Genomic DNA, 24,002 nt, shown 5'->3' with positions numbered 1-24,002 from the left:
CTCAGATTTCAGCTTCCTAAGTAGCTAGGATTACAGGCATGAACCACTGGTTCCTGGTTGACTTTTCCTTTTTCTTAAAAAAAAAATATATATAATATATAGTTATATATATATTATATATATATAGTAGAGGTGATATACAGAGGAGTTGTAGTTATGTAAGTTAAGTAATGAGTACATTTCTTTCTGAACTGCTGACTTTTTGTTATTATATTTTTATAAAATTATCATATTAGTGTTTCCTCATATGATTACATATTCTTCCTAAGCACAATTTGTAATACCTACATTATATTTTATGTGCGGTTGTTTGTTTTTCATAAATGATAAATCTTTGAATTGTCTCAGCCTTTTTCTGAGACACTGGTATAGGTCTCAATACTTTTCATGTATTGTCTTATTTTGGATAGATTTGTAATAGTTGAATTATTTGATCAAAGTACACAAACCAAAAGCAACTTTCCTCCGTAGAAGTATTGCCTGAGACTGGAAAGGGAGGGGGCTCACCTCACTGTGGTAGTTCCTATGCTCTGAGATGATAGCAACAGTATGGGCAGAGGTGGAAGGCTGAGGGCTCCGTGGGGGCCAGCCAGCTCAGCACTCAGCCACAGGCTCCTGCCTTCCACCTCATTCCATTAACAATTGTAAAGATGAAGTATGCCATTGACATGCATTCTCCTTAGAAGAGTACTTCCAGGGTGGCAGAAGAAATTCTTGAAGTCTCACTCTAGAGAGCCAACGGTATCCTAAGGATAGGCTTGAAGGTTGTTTTGTTTTCCACAGATATTTATCGAGTTCACATTTTGTATGCCTTCCTATATATCATTTTATCTTTAATAGTGGTGTGAGTTGGGTGCTATTGCCGTACCCAGCTTACAGATGCTAGAGTTAAGACTTGGCAGCACCAAGATGAGAATCCAGATGGTCTGTCTCTGGAGGACCATTCTGCCTCCCAGAACAGCACCAGATCATTTATAACTGGGTATTACAGTGATCTAAGGAACAGATACTGTCAGAATTTGGGAATGATTGGGATGAGCACAGACTCAAGTGGACACACTTCGTGCTAAGGGGAATGTAACTTGAGCCTCTCAACAGGAAATTTCATTTCCCTTCATCCTCATCTGGCAAAGTATGTTTTCACAGGCTACAATGTTCCTAGCTGTATAGCTAGCTCATCCTTCAGATTCAGTGGGAATTTAATTGAAAAAGACTTCTGGGCTGACCATGCCAAGAATAGAGTCAGCTATAGCTCCCAGAGAACACTTCCTTCTGAGGTGGTATGAAGTGGATACCCCTAGGATCATAACCCCAGTTCCAAACTTTAACTAGAATATTCTGTGCCTAATGCAGGGGAAAGTGTTCTTCTCTGATTCTGTTTTCTAACATTATTGTGAACTTCTGAGAAACTACAATAGTAGGTAGCCAAGAGATACAGTAACTTTCTTTCTAAAAGGCAAAGTCAAGAGATTAGAAGTAACAGCACACACATTATGTATGCCCAATAGTGTGTGGATAGAAAATAAAGACACAGCGGGGTAGGGGTAGAATTACAGGCTCAACCTGTAATTCTAGCCACTCAGGAGACTGAGATCTAAGGATCCCAGTTCAAAGCCAGCCCAGACAGGAAAGTCCATGACACTTTTATCTCCAATTCACCACCAGAAAACCGGAAGTGGTGCTATGGCTCAAAGTGATAGAGTGCTAGCCTTGAGCAAAAGAGCTCAGGGACAGGGCCCAGGCCCTGAGTTCAAGCCCTACAACCAACAACAACAACAAAAACAAAAGACTCAAGAGTCAGCCCAGTGTGCAACAATCTCCTCCCCCACCCCCACCAAAAAACCCCACAAAACAGTAGAGCAGGTGCATCAATGAAATTCTCAACTCAACTTGATGATATAATTTTGTGTGTGTGTTTGTGTGTGTGTGTGGGAGGGGGGGGATGATCCTGGGTGCTTGAACTCAAGGCCTGGGGAGCTGTCCCTGAGCTTCTATTGCTTAAGGCTAGCACTCTTCCACTTGAGCCATAGCACCACTTCCAGCTTTTTCTAAGTAGTTTATTGGATAAGAGCCTCAGAGACTTTTCTGCTAGGCTGGCTTCAAACTGCAATCCTCAGATATTAGCCTCCTGAGTAGCCAAGATTATAGGAATGAGCCACCAGCACCCAGTGGCGATGTAAATTTATACCAAACAACTCAGCACCTAAGGAATCATTTTGAAGTTGAGTCAAATCTATGAACTTGAATATCTGCTTTCAACCAAGTCAGGACTTAATTATCAGTTATTGGCTCGACAGAATAATTGCTTTGTGTCTGGTGTTGCGCTCAGCATTGGTGGGTCAGAGAAAAGGATAATTATCTTGGCCTCAAGTTTTCATTATTGGCTTAGGTTGAGACAAAGCCTATGTGTGGCCAGGCACAGATGTCCACAGTCACCCTAATGAACATTATCCAGGACTTCCTTTTGCCCTCAGTTTCTCCAGCACACCCATTTCTCTGGTGTGGCAAGTGGGCAGAACCTAGAAGAACTTAGTTCTAAGTATGGCCAAGTTCTCCAGAGAAATATTCACACACCAGCCGTTTCTACTGACTGTGTTGCTCCCTTCCTTTCTTCTCTAAACCCAAGCAAAAATAACCACAGTCATGACTTAGTTTAAAATATTAGTTCAACTTGTGTGTGTGTGTGTGTGTGTATGTGTGTGTGTGTGTGTGTGTGCCTTTCCTGTGGCTTGATCTCAGGGCCTGCGTACTGTTCTTAAGCGTTTTTGTTCAAGGCTAGTACCACTTGAGTCACGGTTCCAATTCCAGCTTTTTGGTAGCTAATTGGAGATAAGAGTCTCATGGACTTTCCTGCCTAGGCTGGCTTTGAAACATAATCCTCAGATCTAAACTTCCTGAGTAGCTAGGGTTTCAGGCATGAGTCACCAACTGGTTGTGTTGCTCTCCTCCCTCCCTAAACCCATAGTATTTTTTCTGCACAAAGGACCACAATTACACTTAGTTTAAAATACATCGTAGCTGAAGTTTTTATTTTGGGATTATTGAAGGTTGAGGTAAAGCTGTAAAGAATAATACAGAAAACTCACACAGACCATTTACCTGGCTTCTGTCAATGGTAGTCTCTTAAAATTTTTTTAGTATAAACAGTATAATATAGTATAAATACTATTTTAATGTTCGTACAATCAATCATTTATTCAGAGTTCCCTCAACTTTGTTTATGTAGATGCTCTTCTACTTATGATGAGCTATGTGCCCTAAACCCCAATGTAAGTCTAATATTTAAGGCCATGTATGTGGATGCAAGTCTGTAATATCGCTAACTCAGAAGGCAGGGTTGGGATTTTGAGTTCAAGGCTGGCCTAGGCAAAGGCATAGACAAAACTCTGTCTCAAAATCAAACTAAAAACAAGAAAGTTGGGGCTGGGAAGTTGGCTCAGTGGTAGAGTGCTTGCCTCGCATGCATGAGGCCCTGGGTTCGATTCCTTAGCACCACATAAGTAGAAAAAAGCCAGAAATGGCACTGTGGCTCAAGTGGTAGGGTGCCAGCCTTGAGCTGAAGAGCTGAGGGACTGTGCCCAGGCCCAGAGTTCAGCCCTCAGGACCAAAAGAAGAAGAAGAAGAAGAAGAAAAACAACAAGAAGTGGCAAGCATGAAGTCCTGGGTTCAATCCCCAATACTACAAAAAAGATGTGTTCAAATACACCTAACCTACTGACCATCATAATAACATATTGTAAAGTCTGGGTTATGGCATGGCAATGTGGCTAACAATGAACTATAGCTCTCTATCTCTGCCCAGTACAAAAAGAGACTGTCTAAGATGGTGGCTCACTCCTGTAATCCTTAGTCAGGAGGCTGAGATCTGAGGATCGAAGCCAGCTGGAACAGGAAACTCCATGAGAGTTTTATCTCCAAGTAACCAGTGGTAGAACAGTAGCCTTGAGCAGAAAAGGTCAGGGAGAGTGTCCAGACCCTGAGTTCAAGCCCCATGACTGAAAAAAAAATGAGAAACAGAGAGAGAGAGAGAGAGAGAGAGAGAGAGAATATCTAAGTGTGTATTATTAACCTGAGAAAAGATCAAAATTCAAATCACAGTGTCTGCTGAAGATCTATTGTTTTATGAAGTTGAAAACTCATAAAGTTGAACCATGGTCAATCAGGACCAGCTGTACACATCCCTGTGTGTGCATATGTGTATTTCATTCTCTGCCACTCCCCATGTATAGAATGCTTCCATTACCACAGCCACCTTCCTTGGTGTTACAGGAACCTCCTGCCTGCAGCCCCTCCTTTGCCCACCTGCATCTGCCCACTCCGGATCCTAGCCACTGGCAATTACTCCTCTCTTCCCCATGCTACATTAAAGAAGTCATGCTGTATGTATATAACCTTTGGGGTGGGCTCTATTGGCTCAGCATAATTCTCTGGACATGCTTCTAAGTTGATGCCTATGAATAGTTTTTTTTTTTTTTTTTTAACTTCCATGGCTGGGAAGTTGGTTCAACTGCAGGGATACTGGGCTGCTTCCAGCATTTGCTGTTATGAATAAAGCTGCTGTGAACATTTATGCATAGGGTTCTGTGTATGTTTCCACTTCCCGAGGATAGATGCTGGGTCAGATGCCACACTGCTGTTCACCAAGCAGGCTAAACTACTGTATACTTGCATCGGTAATGGATGAATTGTATACTTTCACCACATCCCTATCAGCATTTAGTGTTGTAACTCTTTTATTTTAGCGGTTCTGGTAAGTGCAGAGTGATATCTCTGTGTGGTTTTACTTTGCATTTCCCTTGTGGCTGAGGACATGGGATATATTACCATGTGTTTATTGGCCATTCATGTGTCTTTAATCAAAGGTCTGTTCCAATTAAAAATCCAGTTTTTATTGGATTATAAATATTTTTACAATTGAATTTTGAGAATTCTTGATTTTTGTATGTTGGTTGGTTTTGTTTTTGAGACAGGTATTGCTATGTAGCTAGGCTGTCCTCCGGTTTACCATTCACTTGCCTCTGTTTCTCCAGTGCTGGGATTATAGGATCACGCCACTGTCCCTGACAAAATTCAAGCATCTCCTTCTCTTTCTCCCATCTGTCTTTTCCTCTCCCTTTCCTCCTCTCTCTCTTCTTTCCTTTTCCCCCTCTCCCCCACTTGGTGTGTGTACTCTGCAAGCATTCTACACCCTGGCCTCAATAATTCTCAATATAACACAAATCCTTTTGGGGTCATATTTTCTCCCTGTCTGCATCTTGTCTTTTCAGTCTTTTAACAAGCCTTTTTTTTTATATATAAAGACAGGGGGTTTTAATTTTGATGAGGGAAAATATATTTTTGCACTTCTCAATGTAGCTTTGAGTCTGCAGGGAACATGAATGTTTGAAAGTAGTTCCTGAAATCTTCCTAGGCTGTCTGTGTAATCCTCTTTGATAGTCATTACTCTTTAAAAAAAATTCAGGGCTGGGAAGGTGGCTTAGTGGTAGAGCGCTTGCCTTGTATGCATGAGGCCTTGGGTTCAATTCCACAGCACCACATAAGCAGGAAAAAAAAAAAAGAAGCCAGAAGTGGCGCTGTGGTAGAGTGCTATCCTTGAGCTGAAGAGCTGAGGGACAGCACCCAGACCCAGAGTTCAGGCCCCATGACCAGAACTCCTCCCTTCCCCCCACACACAAAAAAAATCAATAATATGAAATAGTTGCATTTTCTAAGAAAGGAGTAGTCAAAGGAAAGTTCACAAGCCTACTGAGTTTCATTTGAGTGAGTCTGTCTACTTTCTTTTTTTAATTTTAATCAAAAGCACACCAAGTGGAAGTTGGAGGTTTCTATGCCAGATCATTGCTACCACTAAATAAATATTAATTATTTCCTTAGATTCATGTGACATAGGGTATGTTCAAAATTAAATGCAAGTGTTAAGACTGGCCATTTGCAGTTGGCTCTAAGCCAGGTGGTTTTAGAGCTTATTATTTGCAATAGGCCTGGAAGCTTCTAGTTTGCAATGCAGGCACTTTAAAATTTTGCTATCAGATATCAGCTATATCTGATCAGCATGCTTCACTTGAAGCTAGTAAAATAAATTTTAAAAATCAGATTCTTTTTTTTTTTTGGCAGGTCCAAGGGCTTGAACTCAGGGCTTGGGTGCTTACCCTCAGCTTCTTTTGCTCAAGGTGAGCACTCTATCACTTGAACCATAGCACCACTTCTGGCTTTTTCTGAGTAGTTTATTATAGATAAAAGTCTCACAGACTTTTCTGCCCAAGATGGCTTTGAACCATGATCCTCAGATCTCAGCCTCCTGAATAGCTAGGGTTATAGGTGTGAGCCACCAGTACCTGGCTCAGATTCATATAGTCTCTGTCTCTGTCTCTGTCTCTGTCTCTCTCTCTCTCTGTCCTTAGATACTTAAGGGGGGGGGGAATAATCTTATTTTTTTGTTTTATGAATCCTTTGCCCATGTACCTTCCATGTACTGTTGAAATGGAACATGGAAAGAAATAATCATTTTCCTTTAGAAATGATTTTCATTAACAAAATCAGAGTTTCTTCTAACTCCTTTCTTCTACTCCTGTGAGGACATGATAAGCTGGGACCTGAAGGAGATGAAGGGCATGAGTCTGCTTCCTTCCTTTGTCCTACGACTGTGCCAAGGAAATGGCTATCTTGGCATGAAGGTGGATTTTAGGGATGTCTATTCAGGATGCCTTACTCATTATATTCCTAGCATCAAGAACAGAGTGTGTCATATCAAAGGTGCTCAATAAATAACTGGAGAATTCTCAAACTTCAATACCTCCTCAACATCTGAAATTCAATAACATTCATCATCTAGCAAACTGTTATCATTATGAATTATTCATTCCACCCCAGTGAGGGCAAAAACTATATCTTGCTTACATCTTAGTCATTTTTTAAAAAAGACTAGTGTCTAGCAAAGGAGTAGATACTAGTAAATGTTGAATTGATTGATTCACACATTCACTGAGCAAGTATGTCTCAAATACCATGTTGAGAATTATCAGGGATATACATACATACCTAGAAGCTGAGACCTTTTTTCCCTCAGGTAACCTAAAATATTCAAATAATACATGAATGTAAATTTTATAGTTTAACTGAGTAGAACAGGTAATAATATAATAGTTCAAAAGAGGTCATCTAGAATGACCAGGAAGGCGTTGGTTAGTAGCCTCAGAACATTTCATGCCCCTGATAGAATTCTGTGCTGTTCACACTCCCTATCCATGTTGTCCAGACTTCTGGCCTTCTCTCTCAGTCCCTCTATCTCTACCTCTCTGTTTCTCTCTCTGTCTATTTCCTCTCCCCCTTCTTCTCTCTCCTCCTTCTATTTCTCTTTGCTTTCTGCCTCCTTCCTCACCTCCCTTTCTCTCTCTGGCAGTACTATAGTTTGAATTCAGGACCTACAGCTTGCCAGGCAGGTATGCTACCACTTGATCCATGCTCTCAGCACATTTTTGCTTTAATTTTTTTTTTGTTCATGATAGGACTTGAACTCTGGGCCTGAGTGTTGTCCCTCAGCTCTTTAGTTCAAGGCGAGTGCTCTACCACTTGAGCCACAGCACCATTTCTGGTTTTCTGGTGGTTTATTGGCAATAAGAGTTTTACAGCCTTTCCTGCCCTGGCTGACTTTGAGCTGCAATCCTTAGATCTCAGCCTCCTGAGTAGCTAGGATTATAGGCATGAGCCACTGATGCCTGGCTACTTCAATTATTTTTGCCTGGGCCTCAGACTATGCTGCTTACTACTTCCAGCTCCTGTACAGCTAGTATCACAGGTATGTGTCACCCACCACTTTCAGCTTATTGGTTGAGATAGAGTCTTACTAACTTCTTGCCCATTCTGAGCCCCCTACTGAGATCTTTTTAATCTTTGCCTCCCAAGTATCTTGCCTAGTTTTGAAATTCTATCCTTTTCTTTGTCTTCTTTCTGCCTGCACCTAGCATTACATGTTGTACTGGCCAGGATTTTGAGATTACAGGAGAGAAACACTCATCCCTAAGTGGTCTAAACAAAAGAGGACCACACTGTTTGATATCCCTGAAAAGAGGGTATATTCACAACCAGACCATAGCTAGTAGTAGATCCATTGCAAGATGGTGGCTGGCAATCTCTCCAACCGTATGACATAGCATGCTTGACGTCTCTTAGCAGTAGAGTGAGAGGGAAGTGGTATTTCCCTCTGATGGAGAAAGAGGCCCCTTGGAAGATAAGTGACTAAAAATATTTAATTTAAAATATATAACAAGCCAGGTATTTGTGGCTCATGCCTGTAATCCTTGCTAATCAGGCTGAAATCTGAACATTGTAGTTCAAAGCTAGCCTCAGTAGAAGAATCTGAGAAACCCTTATCTCCAATTAACAAAAAGCCAGAAATGGAGATGTGGCTCAACTGGCAGAGTACTAGTCTTGAGCAAAAGAGCCAAGTGAGAGCAAAGGCCCTGAGTTCAATCTCCAGTACACTGACATATATGTATTATGTATTCATACACACATACACATATATACATATATGCACCTCTGTGTGTGTGTGTGTGTGTGTGTGTGTGTATACCAGGACAGAGGCCTGGCTGGGTCCAGCCATTCCAGCCATCCCCATTCCTATTGATTCTGACATAAACGAAGCTATCTTGGACACTCCCATCTCAGCATTGCCAGTGTGAGAGAAAAGCCACTTTCTGGGAGGGTTACCATGAGCATTCATTTGCCATGAGCAAATGAATGGTGATTACTGTTGTAAGCCAATCCATTATAGAGAGTAGTTTGTCATGTAAAGATAGGGAAGAGAGAGCAGGATCTAGTGAGCAAACAATACAGCAAGGAACTTTGCCTCTTTTTATGGCTCTTCTTTCCCAGAAGTCCACCATGGCAATAGGCTTACTGCTCTTTCCCAGCAACCAAAGTCTGAGGGTGATGCTGATTGGCTCTGACTAGGTCACATGCCTGCCTCTGCACAAGTCACAGTGACTTTTGATTGGCCAAGGCTGGCTCATGTGCCTCTCCCTGGAGAGGAAAGCCAGAGACTAAACCACCCAGTTAAAAGTAGAGCTGAAGGTCCCAACTAGTGTGCACTACAGAAGGCAGGTGTAATTCTGCTTGTTTTATCTTTCTAAACTTTAAGCCTGTTCCACTTCTTCCGTGCTTAGCCTATGCTGCCTTGTGCTCTTACTCTTTGGAAGTGCATTCTTATTTCACAACCCTAGGTGTGAACCTTTGTATTTCTTATTGTTACTTTTGTTACTTTAAGTGTTATTTTACTGTTTTTTCCAGAGTGAGGCATTTGGAGATCCATCAGAGGCCCAGAATCCTTATATTGGGATAAATTTGTTATTCTCTCTCAACCACCCCTCTCCACACCTCTCCTCTCTCTCTCTTTCCCTCTCCCTATCTCCCTCCTCCTCTCTGCTCTCCTCTTCCCCTCTTTCGCACCTCTTTCTCTCTACTTAAACAAAATCCAGGGTACTGGTGTTCTCTCTGAAGGAAGGCAAGTCTATTTTTCCCCTTGGGTTCCACTTCCCAAAAGGAAAGCCAGCTGCTATGGGTACTACTTGTTTTCTTTCATTTCTGGGGAGCTTGCTCTTGTGCTATTTAATTTGTACATTTAAAATTTATTTTGTCTGAGTGCCCAGCAGAGCAGCTTTTGGGCATCAAGCTGATGAAATAAAGTTAAATGACCTAAAAAAGAACATCCCTGTTAATTGAAATTTAAGTGAGCCTGATAAAGCTCTAATTAATCTTGGTCACTGAGGGTCAACATTCCAGGATGATGTTCCTTAGACCATAGTAAGAATGCAAAGTAGATGCCTGGTGGAGCATTGACCAAGCCCTGTCCCTATCTTCTTGATTTCTCAGAGACCTCACATAGGACAGGCTCTTTAAATGTATCCATACATACAGCTTATTCTCTCTCTCTCTCTCTCACTCTCTCTGTCTCTCTCTCTCTCACTGTATTTCTTAGAGCACTAAGTAGCTAAATACAAAACAGTGGGGATCACATACAAATGGGGGGAACTCAGAGATAGACTCTTAAATATTGTCAAAATAGATCTTGGAAGATTCAGTTAGTGTAATGATTAAAGTAAACAATAACCAGCTTTATTTTTACAAAAGCACTAATATTTATTTGAGTGACTTGAATTCTAAGATGAAGGATAAAACCATCCCATTTATTGTTTTTAAATTTGTTAATGATTCTGTAAGAATATATTCTTGTATGTATGTGAATAACTATACCCTATATACCATCCATCATTTTTGCTCACACCAGAGTTTGAACTCAGGGCTCCATGCTTGCTTGGTTGTTTGTGTGACTTAGGCTCTATCGCCTGAGCAAAGCTTCTAGCTCAGCTCTTTGTTGGTTATTCTTGGCAATAGGGTCTTGGGGACTTTTCTGTGCAAACTGGCTCAAAATCATGTTCCTCCAATATCAGCCTTCTAAATAGCTAGGATTACAGGTGACTTGATTAATATCTTTATTAGTATTTTTTTTGTAATCTTTCATTCTCTCTCTTCTTCTTTTATATACTTTGAACTAGGGTATTGCTATGGAGCTCAAGCTGTCCTCAAATTCAGAATCCTCCTTTCTCAGCCTCCTAAATGCTAGGATTATAGGGCTGGGAAGATGGCTCAGTGGTAGAGCGCTTGCCTTGCATGCCTGAGGCCCTGGGTTGAATTCCTCAGCACCACATAAGCAAAAAGAAAAAAACTGGAAGTGGCGCTGTGGCTCAAGTGGGAGTGCTAGCCTTGAGCTGAAGAGCTGAGGGACAGCACCCAGGCCCAGAGTTCAGGCCCCACGACCGGACCCCCCCCAAAAAAATACTAAATGCTAGGGTCACAGTCATGCATCACCACACCAGGCTAATCTCTCGCTCTCTCTTTCTTTCTCTCTCTCTCTCTTTCCATGTATATATATATATATATATATATATGAAGAGAGTCATACTGCAGGTAATTTTCTGTGGTTTGCTTATTTTTCTCAGTTTGTGAAATTCCACATCCTAATTTTTTAGCTGAAGTTCAGTCTGTGACTTTTCTTTTTCACTTTATTTCTAGTCATACAGAAGGTGAAAATTTTTAGTGTTATCCAACCTTTATAGGTTACAGTTTATGCTTTCTGTGACCTGCTTTTTATGACTTAAGGTCAAAATGATCTTCCAGTTTCTTATGACAATTTAAATTGTGCTTTTCATTACATCTTTAATCTATCTTAAGTAGTTTATATTGTAAGTATATTTGCATATATTGTAAGTGTAAAGGGAAATGATGCCACTCCTTTGATCAAAACTGTTTTTGAACCAGCCAAACCCCGCTCCCACTGCTACATCCTGCCAGAACAGACCAGGTCTTCAGAACTTCTGTTCAGAAAAATGGTATCTAATTGCTCACCAATCAAGCCTTTTTTTTGCAGATTCCAAACTCCTGTGGGTTGAGCGCATTCACTGGGAAATAGAGAATACGAAAATGAAAAGCCATGTCCGGACTTTCAAGTAGCTTACAACTCGGTGAGTCAGCTATGCAAAATTAAAACACACAACCCAGTGGGATCTTAGTGGAAGTGTGCTCAGAGGAATCATAAGGAGGGAACAAACAGCCTGTTTTCTGTTTTCCCTTCTCTGGGCCCTGGTCCACGGTCTGGTTTCATGGTTGCTGCCCAGTCAGTAAGCGCCTATTGAATGGGGAGAGAGCCTAAAATTTTGGAAGCACTTCAGACAAGAGTCAACTTCTTGCTCTCAAAACCATCTTGTACCATAAGCGTCCAAAGAAGCCAATAAACCCGTGTAACCGTCGCTCATCTGTGGAGAGAGGGGGCCTCGTGGGGGGAGGATGGGGCGGGACCAAGTCTCCACCAAAGTGGGAGGAGCAGTGGGAGGCAACCGGAGAAATTGCCCAGGCTGGATCGAGCGCCCAGCGGGGCCCAGGGGGCGGGGCCGGGGCGGGGCCGGGGCGGGGCCATGGGGCAGCCTGGTAGGGGCGGGGCCTCAGCTCTCGGCCCGCCTCCTCCTCCCCACCCTAGCCCCACCCCTAACCCCGGGAGGCGGCATTGGCGGCGGCGCAGGGCGGCCGCGCGGGTGTCGGCAACAGCTGCAGCCGCCCGCGCCGCCCCCTCAGCCCCCTCAGCCCCCTCGGCTGCGGCTCCCGGGGTGAGCCCGAGCACTGCGGGGAGCCCGGCTCCCCGCGCGGCAGCCCCGGGAGACCGCGAAGTTCCCAACCCGAGCGCCGACATGCCGGGCAGCGACACGGCGCTCACCGTGGACCGGACTTACTCGGACCCCGGCCGGCAACACCGCTGCAAGCGCCGGGTGAGCGGCGCGGGGCTGGGGGGCGGAGGGGGCGCCGGGCGGGAGAGGACCGGGCCTCTACTAACTCTCACCCCCTCCCCTCCTGAGCAGCCTGCGTCTCCGGCTGCGGGGGTCCACGCGTGCGTGTCCCACGCTGACCCGCCCGCATGGGCTGAGGAGCGGGGCGTCGGAGCCCAGCCTGCATCCCCGAGCCCCGGACACCGCCGCCGGGGTGGGCAGCAGAGCCGAGCCCGACCAGCCAGTGCCTCCGGGCCCTGCCTGGGCTGCACACCCCGGGGCTCCCCGACGGCAGGCGCTCCGCCGCCCTCCCTGCCCGGGGGCGCCCCCCGTGGGGGGCCGGGACGCTGGGAGGACCCCGCCGCGCGCGGCCTGGGGCGCTCGGGCTCTGGCTCCCGGGCACCGACACCCTCCCCGGGTTGCCCGGGCTGTGCCGCCCGCCTCCCCCACACACACCCTGGGGCCCGTGGCCCGGCGGAGGCCGAGCCCCCTCTCCCGGAGCGCTGCCCGGAGAGGAAAGTCCGTGTTCGCGCTGCCGCTCCGGAGTTTGCAGCCGTACGGAGCTGGCGCCCTCGCCATTGTTGGCAGTCTAATTTGCTGTTGCTGATTTTGGCTGTGGGCGAAATTAGCTCTTCTGAGCAAGCTCGGCGGAGATGAACCCCAATGAGGGCTCGGGTCTGAAGCCCGGAGGCTGCAGCCCTACGCTCCCCTCTCTGCTACTTCCCCACCCCCCGGAGAAGCCTTGCCCCCCTGAGATACTTTTCATCTAATCGCGGCGAGGCTCCACTCCAGACTCCCTCCCCTCTCCTCCGGGAGATGTGCCATTTAACACAGTACCTCCTCCTCCCTGGCATCTATGGGTTCTGGTAGGAGATACCTGAAGTTGTTCTTGGAGCCACCAACTCCTCAGTTGTCTAACAACTGGGTATTTCGGTATCGGTTTCCATGTACAGAGTTCACGGGGCAAAGTGGGCTGTTTCTGGCCTGCCCCCTCCAAAATCCAGAGGCCACCCAGATAGAGAAAGCCGCTTATGCAGGATCTGCGTGTTCAGTCATCATTGAAAGTAGGAATTACTTGCTCCAGAAGTAATGAGCCCTGGTATGTTTGTCCATTTTCCCTTGAATACCTGTTAATTTAAGAGAATGAGTTAAGTTTGTACAAATATGTTTGGTGGGATAATATTCCCAGCAACCCACTCCTCCCCATTGGCCATTTAATGCACCTTTATTCCCTTTAAAAGTTTCATAACAATGTTATGAAAGGGAACATTAAACATAAACATTAACGCCATCCTATAGTTAGAAAACTTTATTCACATAGCTAACTGCAAGAGAGGTCTTTTTCTAATGCCACTTGTAATTGGGAAAGAGTCTATAAAGTTAATGTTGCAGTTGACAGAAGAGATTTCAAGAAGACAGATGTGCAGGCCTGGTTCTCTTGTTACAGCCATGGTGATCTTCATGTAAACAAGGCTAGTGAGCTCCGAGGGGGTGCTTGGCTCACTGTGAGCTCATTTAAGCTGTTGACTAAACTGGAAGGGAACTTTGCAAAACTCATTGTTCCTTACCTCCGAAGCAGACCTCTGTGCCTCACTACTGAGATGCAAATCACTACAGCAGCAGGGGACTGAACTGCAGACTTAATTCATCTTTGCTATATCTGCCATTGCTCCAGTTCCACACCTGTCTTCACCATCTTACATGAATGGACTTTATTTTTGTTAAAATTCTGTTTAGGCTGTTAAAACTGCTACATGGTTTTGTCATCAGGGAAGAAAACTGATTCCTAGGTAGACCATGTAATACTAAGTTAGACGTTATATGTATCGATTATTCTGTGTGTGTACATGTATGCACATATATACTTGGTGCATGTGTGCTAGTATTGGAGCTGGAGCTCAGGGCTTCATGCTCTTGCTTGGCTTTTTTGTGCAAAGCTGGTGTTCTACCACTTGAGCCACAGCTTCACTTCTGTTTTGTTATTGTTGTTTGTTTTTTGTTTTGCTGGTTAATATTGTATATCAGAGTCTCAAGGACTTTCATGCTTCAAACCACTATCCTCAGCTCCCTGAGTAGCTAGAATTACAGGCATGAACCACTAACACCTGGCTGTACCCATTATTTAAAGTGAGCCTGTGGGGCAAGAGCTAGTAAAAAAAGGAGGAGAGCTTGGAACTTCAGGAGACCCTGACCACAGGTTCTACCACTGATGTTGAATTTGTTGAGATCCCAGTTTAGATATCTTGACTGTTAGGATTTTTATTGTTGAAACAGCCAGGGATCAAGAGAACTAGTGAAATCTTGGCAAACTTATAAAACTTTTTTCAAGGGGGCTTATGGGATTTTGAGCCTGTCCTTAAGGCTGCAAGAAGTCTGCTGTAATGAAGGAAAAGCAAAAGCAATTTTTCTGTGCAGAAAGTGTTCATCCCATTAGATGATTCTAGCTCCTGTGTTGTGAAACTCAATTAAATGCAGCCATAAAGACATTTTCTTCTTTTTTTTATTGTGAAAATACTGTACAGAGGGGTTAAATTACATGGGCAAGATAATGAGTACATTTCTTATCAAGCATTGTAGCCTCCTCCTTTGTTTCCCCTTCCCATCCCTTCCCATCCTCCTCCCGTGCCCCCCCCTGCCCCCGACATTTTCCTCTTATACTGAGAAACATGGGAAGTAAAAGGAAAACCTAAAATGATACTGACTTCTTTTTTTTTTTTTGCTGTCATCCTCTCCTTGGGAACAAACTAGTAGGTAATTTTTTAAGGAACCCTCATAGTCTAATTTGGTGAATAGAAATTCCCCTAAAAATACTACAGACAAATGCTGGGCCCCAGTGGCTCACGCCTGTAATACTAGCTACTCAGGAGGCTGAAATCTGAGGATCACGGTTCCAAGCCAGCCCTGGCAGGAAAGTCCGTGAGACTCTTATCTCCAATAAACCACTAGAAAACTGGAAGTGATGCTGTAACTCAAGTGGTAGAGTGCTCACCTTGAGCTGAAGAGTGCAGGGACAGCGCCCAAGCCCAGAGTTCAAGCCCCATGACCGACAAAACAAAAACAAAAACTACAGACAAGTAGGATACATGGGAAGATGTGATTAGCCTTCCAGGCATATTCAGTTCCTCCCGGGAAGGGGGTGTGTATGTGCATGTTCATGGTTACCAAATGGTCTTTTTTTTTCTTTCTTTTTAAAAGTTTAACAAGGATTTAATATATTAATAATATTATATAATAATATTTAATTTTTAAAAAGAGAAGCTCTTTCTGCTCCCCATGCAGAAAGGGAGCTAAAGACTCTTAATTTTTTAAAATTCAAAATTGATGCCTTGTTGTGCTAACAAAATGCACATCTCTCTTACCCAGCTTGTTTAGGCCGTTGAGACTGGAATAATAATGAGGCAGTGCACTATATTAACATTTCAAAAGTCTATTTTGCAGCCAGGTGGACTAACCTAGATTACCCCCAATCCTCCACCTCAAGCAAAAATGTAACAGACCTAAGGAATTCTGTGGTTGTCTCTAAGCTCCGAGTCAGGATCATTCACATTTTTAAACTTCATCTTGTAAGACTCAACTGATGTTTATTAACTTGACACGCGTAGTATCCCTGTACTTTAAAAGAAAGAGCCACACAATTAGAGTCTTAGAGTCTTTTTTTTTTCATGCCCTACATAGTTAAAGCCTATCATAGTTAAAGTCTGCTTTCAATACAATACCTAGGCTTTGTCAGTCAGTTATGTGTGACTTAAGTGTTTGCTAGTTGACTCTCATTTTAAATGTTCCCATTTAAAGCACCTGATTTAATGTAGACACGCAATTGTTTCTATAAACAAGTATGTTCTATAAAACTGGGGCTCCAATGTCAGACTGACCTGGATGGTATTCTGGCTCTGTGTATTTTCCAACTAGGTGACTACCAGGAGAGAGTCCAAAATAACCTTTCTGAACTTCCAGGAGGTGATGTTTAGTCTATTCTTTAGAAAGTGATGAAGAGTTTTAAGAAAGAGTTTAAAACAAACATGAAAGATTATGTGGACTCAAGTGTTGTCTATTTCTATCTGTATGTAAAGCAGGTCATTTTTTTTCCCTCCCATTTTTCTCTCCCTTACCTCTTCAAGCCATCACACCACCACTTGGTCTTCCTTTGATGCTTCTCTGCAATTAATTACTTCCTTTGCATCCTCCAATCACCTCCCACCTTGGTCATCCATTTAGGACCTTCACCAATGTGTACTTTGGCAAGGGTCAAAGTATTGGCCTTATAAGCCTCCTTTCATGAGGCTTATGCTAAAGGACAGGTCGTGCTATAGCTCAGATTTGTTGTCATGTTGCCGTGTACTCTGTATAATTGTACATTTGCATACATTACTGTGTGTTCTACACAGGAGGGGTGTTCAAGGAACAAGTGCACTAGTGTGTATAAAGTTTTTTACTTGATACCTGATGGTCAGTAAGAACTCAGCAGATGGTAAACCTGGTTTACATATTGAATTTTACTATAGAAGAGGAGTCTATTATCTTGAAGGCAGAAAGAATCTTTGTGAAAAACGTAGCCTTTCTAGCATTTTGTTCCTTTTCCCATTACATGTTCCTCATCACACAGCTTACCACGCAGCGTATATACTGTAGTGCTGGCACTTTGAGGGCAAGAGAATTCACTGGTTCAACAAATCCTTATTGAGCATCTCCTGTGCTCAGAGACAGGAGTTTTTGATATATGTGGAGCATGAACGCTACCTGTAACCCATCTTGAAGTGCTCTGTGGATTGGCAACAGGTCCACAGTGTTCCATGAGTAATGACTTCAGGCAGGCAGGGAGAAAAGGATGCACTTCACTGCCCTGCCCTGCTCTCATTGTGGAACTTGTTGGGCAGTGAGGCAGTAAGTTGATGATTGCATACTTACTCTCCAGACAGGAAATTGGGCGAGTAGAAACAGATTTGCGTGGTGGGTGACACTGACCCGGTGAAGTGGCACACTTGAGTGGTTTGTGAGCACTGTTGTAAGGAGTCATTTGTTTTGTTCTAGAGTCCATTAAAGAGACTGTGAATAATGGTGTCTCATGCCAGCTTTTTCTTCCATTCAGGATGTGTAGATTGATGGGGTGTGTGGATTTTGAGCTATGCTTTGCTGCAGGCTCTCTGCTTCTTCCTTTCAAGGAGAATGAATTGCCAGCCACCACCAGCGCACATGCCTGTCACATCCACTGTACAGCACCAACACAGCTGCTACCAAGTTGCATCTCGGGATGTGTTTTGCTGCAGACCCTCTGCCTAGATTTCCCCAGCTGCTGCTAGGGTTAGATACCAAGCAAGTCTCAAATGAAAATTGCCCACCTCTTGATTTAAAGAGAATCTGAAGGGTTTTGCCCTGCTGTTTCTTAATTGTGTTTTGTGTTTTCAGTAGAGGGGGTGGTGAGAGAAAAGGAAGAGAACCATGAATCACTGTACTGTGAATCAGAGTGAGGACTTTTCATTCCTTAGAAAAGGAACATCAGGACATATGATTCGTACATAATCTAGCCACTGCATCGACTTGGGAGCAGTGGGGCTTAAAGAAAGCAGTGCACTTGTTGATCATTTTTGTAAGCAGGCAGAACAACTTCCGTGGAAGAGTGCAGTAACCATAGTAGCAGGTATGTACCAATTGCTTAGTAAACAGGGGATCGTAAGCACCAAGTCCTTACTTTTCACAGTGGCCTGCTCATACCTCCATTTCACAAAGGAAGAGCATGAGGCCCAGGCAGGTTCATTATTTTTCCAAGGTCTATGGTTGATAGGAAATGATGGTAAAGCAAAACTTTATCTAATGATCTCTCACTCAGACTTGCTTAACTACTCCCTATTCTGCCTTTATGGTGAGTCCTGGGCAGCAACCTGGGCAGCTCAGCCTTAGTAAACTAGTTGGGAGCTTGGGGATAGGCACACACTGCTTCTACAGGCACCTGCCCAGTTGTCAGCTGCATACTCCAAGTTCTTAGGACATACACTTGGCTAGTCATTTTGCACATAGTCATGCATTCCCAGTAAACTTCTGATGAATGATATAGAATGTAGTGCATGCACTTTATATTACCTTGGCTATACGAATTGTGTGAGTAGTTTGGGAGAAGTCAGTTATAAAGGCTGCTATGGTTGTGATTTAAGATAATTAGAAAACCATCTTTTAGCCTGATATTTGATCTTGAGAGGGTGAGCTACTGAAGAGCATGATGGATACTACCTTGGGTGCATCACATTTGAAACTTGGCTACAAACCTGAGTCTCCTTCTCACCCTCTGTTCTCTTAGGCCACATATTTGGTCAGCTGATGATCTTCTGGGAATTCCCTCATAACAGCAATCCACTGCTTTTTGTTGTGTCTGTCTGCAGTATACCACACTTTGGGGAAGTATACTGGAGTGTTTCAGAGTGCTAATCTGGAGTTAGGGGGTGTCTCTGTCTTGACATTTTACCCATTACCTACCTTTTTGTTACTGGTCATCGGGCTTGAACTCTAGGCCTAAGCTCTGTCCCTGAGCTCTGACCCTGAGCTCTTCAGCTCAAGGCTAGCAGTCTGCCACTTGAGCCACAGCACCACTTCGGGTTTTCTGGTGGTTTATTGGAGATAAGAGTCTTAGGGACTTTTCTGCCCAGGCTGGCTTTGAACCACCATGATTCTCAGATCTCGGCCTCCTGAGAAGCTAGGATTACAAGCGTTAGCCACTGACATCCAGCCCAAATTACTTTTTAGGTAACTTGCCTCTTTGCCCTTTCAAGACATGTGATGTTGCCTTTGAAGAACTGTTAAGTAATGTTGTATGCACAGGTACTGTTCAGTGACACCACCTGGTAAATGCTCAGCTTATGCTAAGGTAGGAGATGAATAGGTTTACAATGCATAACAACAGTGAAGCTCTGTCACTACAGGAGCTGCCTGAGAGTGGAGACTGAAGTATGGGGTTTGTTTTGTTTTGTTTTTCTTTTTTTGGGGGGGTGTGTCCGGTTGTGGGGCCTGAACTCTGGGCCTGGGCACTGTCCCTCAGCTCTTCAGCTTAAGGCTAGTGCTCTACCACTTGAGCCACAGCGCCACTTCCGGCTTTTTTCTTTTTGCTTATGTGGTGCTGAGGAATCAAACCCAGGGCCTCAGGCATGCAAGGCAAATGCTCTACCACTGAGCCACCTTCCCAGCCCTTGTTTTGTTTTTCTGTTGTAGGGCTTGAACTCAGGGCCCTGGTGCTGTCTCTAACCTCTTTTGCTCAAGACTAGCATGCTACCACTTTGAGCCACAGTACCACTTATGGTTTTCTGGTGGTTAATTGGAGATAAGTCTCACAGACTCTCCTCCCTAGGCTGGCTTTGAACCATAATCCCCAAGTCTAAGCCTCCTGAATAGCTAGGATTATAGGCATGAGCCTCCAGCACCCAGTTTTAAGGATGATTTTCCATGCTGAGTTTTCTCCTGAGACCAGATCTTTTCAAGGATCGCCTCCCAGTTTGGTGTAGGTTCCTATAGGAACCAAGACTATATGACTGATTGTAAACTTGTATCTGCTAGACCTAAAGGCATTTGAGGATCCCAGTCCAGCTAAAAACACTACAAAGGGGGGTTTTAAAGCAACTAGGAAAAAGTGAACCACCAGCAGCCATACTGGCACTCCCTAGGGTGTATCTTGCTTGGCCAATTTATGGCACATGCTTCTCACATCGCAGACAATTAGAAAGTTAAACTCCCTTGTTGAAATTAGAAGAAAATTTATTTATTTAGAAGAGAATTATTTATTTGATTTCTTTTTTCCCTCCCTCCCTCCTTCCCTCCTTCCCTTCCTTCCCCTCCCTCCCTCCCTTCTTCCTTCCTTCCTTCCTTCCTTCCTGCCTCTCTCCTGTCCTCTCCTCTCCTCTCTTTGCCTCTCTTCCTCTTCTCTCTTCTTTTCTCCTCTCCTTTCTTGATAGTACTGGGCTTTGAACTCAAGGTCTCAATTTTGCTAGGCAAGTGCCTTGCCATTGAGTCATGCCTCCACTCCTTTTTGCAATGTCTTCTGCCCAGACATGCTCCTGTCTATTTTTTACTCTTCTTGTAACTGGAATGATAAGAGCATGCCACCATTACCAGTTTCTTCAACTGACACAGAGTCTTATGATTGTTTCTGGACTGGAACTGTGATCCTCTCAATCACAGCCTCCTGTGAAACTAGGATGACAGGCATATGCCTTCACACCCATCTATGGATTGAAGAAAGATTTCTTGAACTCTTCTTTCTGGCCAAACCTTGAACTGACATCTAAAGTTGTTAGGATTACAGACATACACTATAAATGCCTAGTTCATTCATTCATTCTTTTTTTTTTTTGTCGGTTGTGCAGCTTGAACTCTAGGCTTAGGCACTGTCCCTGCGCTCTTCAGCTCAAGGCAAACGCTCTACCACTTGAGCCACAGTGCCACTTCCAGTTTCTGGTGCTTTATTGGAGATAAGAATTTCACGTGCTTTTCTGCCCGGACTGCCTTTGAACCGTGATCCTCAGATCTCAGCCTCCTCAGTAGCTAGGATTACAGGTGTGAGCCACTGGTGCCCGGCTTCATTCATTCTTTTTTTATTTTAATGCTGGAAATTGGATGGAAATTGGACCCAAGGCCTTCTACATGCCACACACTCTACCACTGAGCTACACCTAGTTTAATTGAGTTGGAAGGAAATTTAGACATTAACTCCAGACGATTCACAGAAGAAGAAAAGTATGTCAGCAGTCTATAACCAGTTAAAGAATGTAACTAATATAGACTGATAGACTGGTTGGGACCAACCATTGTCCTACCTGCTGTCTTAAAAGAGAATTCCTTAAAAAATTTGTTTTAAAGCAAATGTACATATACTCAGGAAATACATGTATTTTAGAGTACATGCATATAAGTATATGTATACAGATATATATATATATATATATATATATATATATATATATATATGTGAGAACACATGAGCCTGAGCATACTAGAGGTTGAACACAGAATCTACCAAGTTAGCTAAATTTGGGGTTTTTTTTGGTCATTTGTGGGGCTTGAACTCTGGGCTTGGGTGCTATTCCTCAGCTCTTCAGCTCAAGGCAAGCACTCTACCACTTGGGCCGCAGCACCACTCCTGGTTTTTTAGTGGTTTATGAGATAGGAGTCTCATGGACTTTCCTGCCCAGGATAGCTTTGAACCGTGATCCTTAGATCTCAGTCTCCTGAGTAGCTAGGATTACAGGTGTGAGCCACTGGCGCCCAGCCAGGTTAGCTAAATTTTATGGGAGAATCATCTCAATTAAAATAGATAAAATGAGAACTTAAAATGATTTTCAGTAGAGAACAGATGAACAGATGAATTTTCTAGGTGAAAATATATTTGATTTAGCATTAGGTCATCATCCTTGTGAGTTTGGACTGCAGAGGGGGACAATATAAAAAAGTTGTACAGCTGCTTTAAATTGTTACCATGTTTAAGAAAATTATCTTATTTGAGGCTTTATTAGGATCTCTCTATCTCTTTTTTAATCTGTGAATCTCCTTGTCCTGACCCCCATCAGTTGAGGGGAAGAAGTAGGGAAGTGCACAGAGAAAGCCGTAGAGCAGGTCCCATGTGTGTATGTCACTTAGAATCCACCCGTCTGCTGGTACTTTTGAAGTGTCAGTTCCTTTGAGTCTCCATTGACAGAATCTTTCAGCACTTTATGTTTTCAATATACAGATTGAATATCTCTTACCCAGCATGCTTAGAACTAGAGTATCTCTGATTCTGGATATTTTAGAGGTGATTTTGGAATATTTGCATATGCATAACAATATATTTGAGAGATGGAACTCAAATCTAAACTTAAAATTCATTTATGTTTCCCATATTATCTAGATAGCCTGTTACCACCTACAATATATTTTGTGTGCTTGTTTTGGGGATTTAACCAACCAATCTCCTAATGTTCATTTTCCACTGATGACATCATGTTGGCATTCAGAAAGTTTTGAGATTTCAGGGGCTGAGAATGTGGCTTGGTCACATAAAAGTTATATAACATCTGTAATACAAAACCTTGAACCGCTCTGAAATCTGAAACTTTTTTTTTTTTGACAGTCCTGGGACTTGAACTCAAGGCCTGGGCACTGTCTCTGAGCAAATTCTTTTGCTCAAGGCTAGCAGTCTACCACTTGAGCCACAGAACCACTTTTGGCTTTTTCTATGTATGTGGTACTGAGGAATCGAACCCAGGGCGTCATGCATGCTAGGCAAGCACTCTACCAATTCCTCAGAACCACATATACAGAAAAAGCCAAAAGTGGTTATGTGGCTCAAGTGGTAGGTAGACTGGCTAGCCTTGAGCAAAAGAATTTGCTCAGGGACAGTGCCCAGGCCTCGAGTTCAAGCCCCAGGATTGACAAAAAAAAGTTTCAGACTTCAAAGCGGTTCAAACAATCCCTTAACCCAAAAGCTTTATCTGGTCCTTGGATAAAATTAAAGTATCATCTGCTTCATGGCTAAGGAGAAGAGAGGCAGAGTAGTATCCAGTGACCTGTTGAGAGATGCTCGTCCCAGTGCTGTGATCTAGGGGAGATATTCCATTAGACTTCTGCCATATATACTGAGTTGACACCCAACTGGGAGTGAAGTGTGAATTTAACCACACAATACCAGGTCTTTCCTCTAGCTATTCTACAAGTCCCTCAAAGTCTGTATGTTCAACATCATCTTGATGTCCTAATCCCCATTTCATCCATAACCAGTCTCCAAACCATATGCTTCTTCATTGCTACCTCCCCCACCTGATTCCTAGATTGCTTTTTCCGTGGAGAGCAGCTACCTCTGCTGCCTCTGCTCCAGCATCACTCTCTCAGCAGCTCTATGGTTTTGAAGAGCAAAATGAAGGATGAAGAATATGGACTTGAGTCAAACCTGAGGTCACCTCTTCCGCTTGCCAGCTGTGTGAGCAACCACAGGAAGTGGTGTTGGGAAACCTGTTACAGGTATAGCGTTGCTTGTTCTGGTGTTGAGTCACTGTGGACTACAGTTTCCCAGACTTCAGTCATTCCCACACCTCCTACACTCAGCTCAGTATCACTTGCACTATTATTTTCTTAATATTTCCAAATGAGCTCACTCCTTAAAACTTAAACTAATTTTGAAAGTATCATTGTCACTATTCTAGCTAAATTTTGAGTTAGGGCCTATAGGCAGAGGCAGTGATGACCAAATATTGGGAGATTGCTAGGAGACTTTTAGCACCACATAAAAACTGTCTTTGTACTAAATCAGCTGGATTGGGTTGAGGCTTGAAAAGGAAATAACCAACCTACTCACTATGAGCTTCTTACTATGGTTTATCTTATACCACATAAAACTAAAGAAATTCAGAATCATTTAGGAAAATATTGATTGTAATGTAGCCTCATTCCTTCCCTAAATACCTACGTTTAGACCCATAGCTTAGAAGATATCTAGAAACATTTTCTTTTTCATGGAGTGACCCATAGCTTAGAAGATATCTAGAAACAGTTTCTTTTTCATGGAGTGCTAAAATTTGAATTAACTGTTTGGCCCAACTGGAATGTCAAATTTAAATCATAACCAAACTGACCAATATATTATGGATTGCTTATTTTTTCATAATCAGATATTTTAGTTTATTTTTACATATTTTTCATTGTAAAAATGCAGTACAGAGGGGTTACAGTTACATGAGT

At 43.3% G+C, this 24,002-nt stretch overlaps 1 protein-coding gene across 3 annotated transcripts in view; it reads left to right on the top strand.

The window, feature by feature from the left end:
• Tmcc3 (transmembrane and coiled-coil domain family 3) overlaps positions 1–24,002 on the top strand; it is a 248,766-nt gene that overhangs the window by 158,007 nt on the left and 66,757 nt on the right. For 2 of the 3 annotated variants that reach the window (XM_042693092.1, XM_042693093.1), the window contains exon 2: positions 11,426–11,519. Coding sequence is in view for 1 of the 3 variants with exons in the window: in XM_042693091.1 (XP_042549025.1) it covers positions 12,240–12,317 (78 nt within the window). In the remaining 2 variants the exon portion in view is untranslated. Of the gene's footprint in view, positions 1–11,425; positions 11,520–12,078; positions 12,318–24,002 lie in introns of those variants that run through there. The other variant, XM_042693091.1, reaches the window with a different exon arrangement.

The sequence above is a fragment of the Dipodomys spectabilis genome, unplaced genomic scaffold (genome assembly GCF_019054845.1).
Source record: "Dipodomys spectabilis isolate Male_0828 unplaced genomic scaffold, ASM1905484v1 ptg000163l, whole genome shotgun sequence".
NCBI lineage: Eukaryota > Metazoa > Chordata > Mammalia > Rodentia > Heteromyidae > Dipodomys > Dipodomys spectabilis.
Note: the sequence above shows the minus strand (reverse complement) of the source record. Positions and strands in the feature narration are given on the sequence as shown.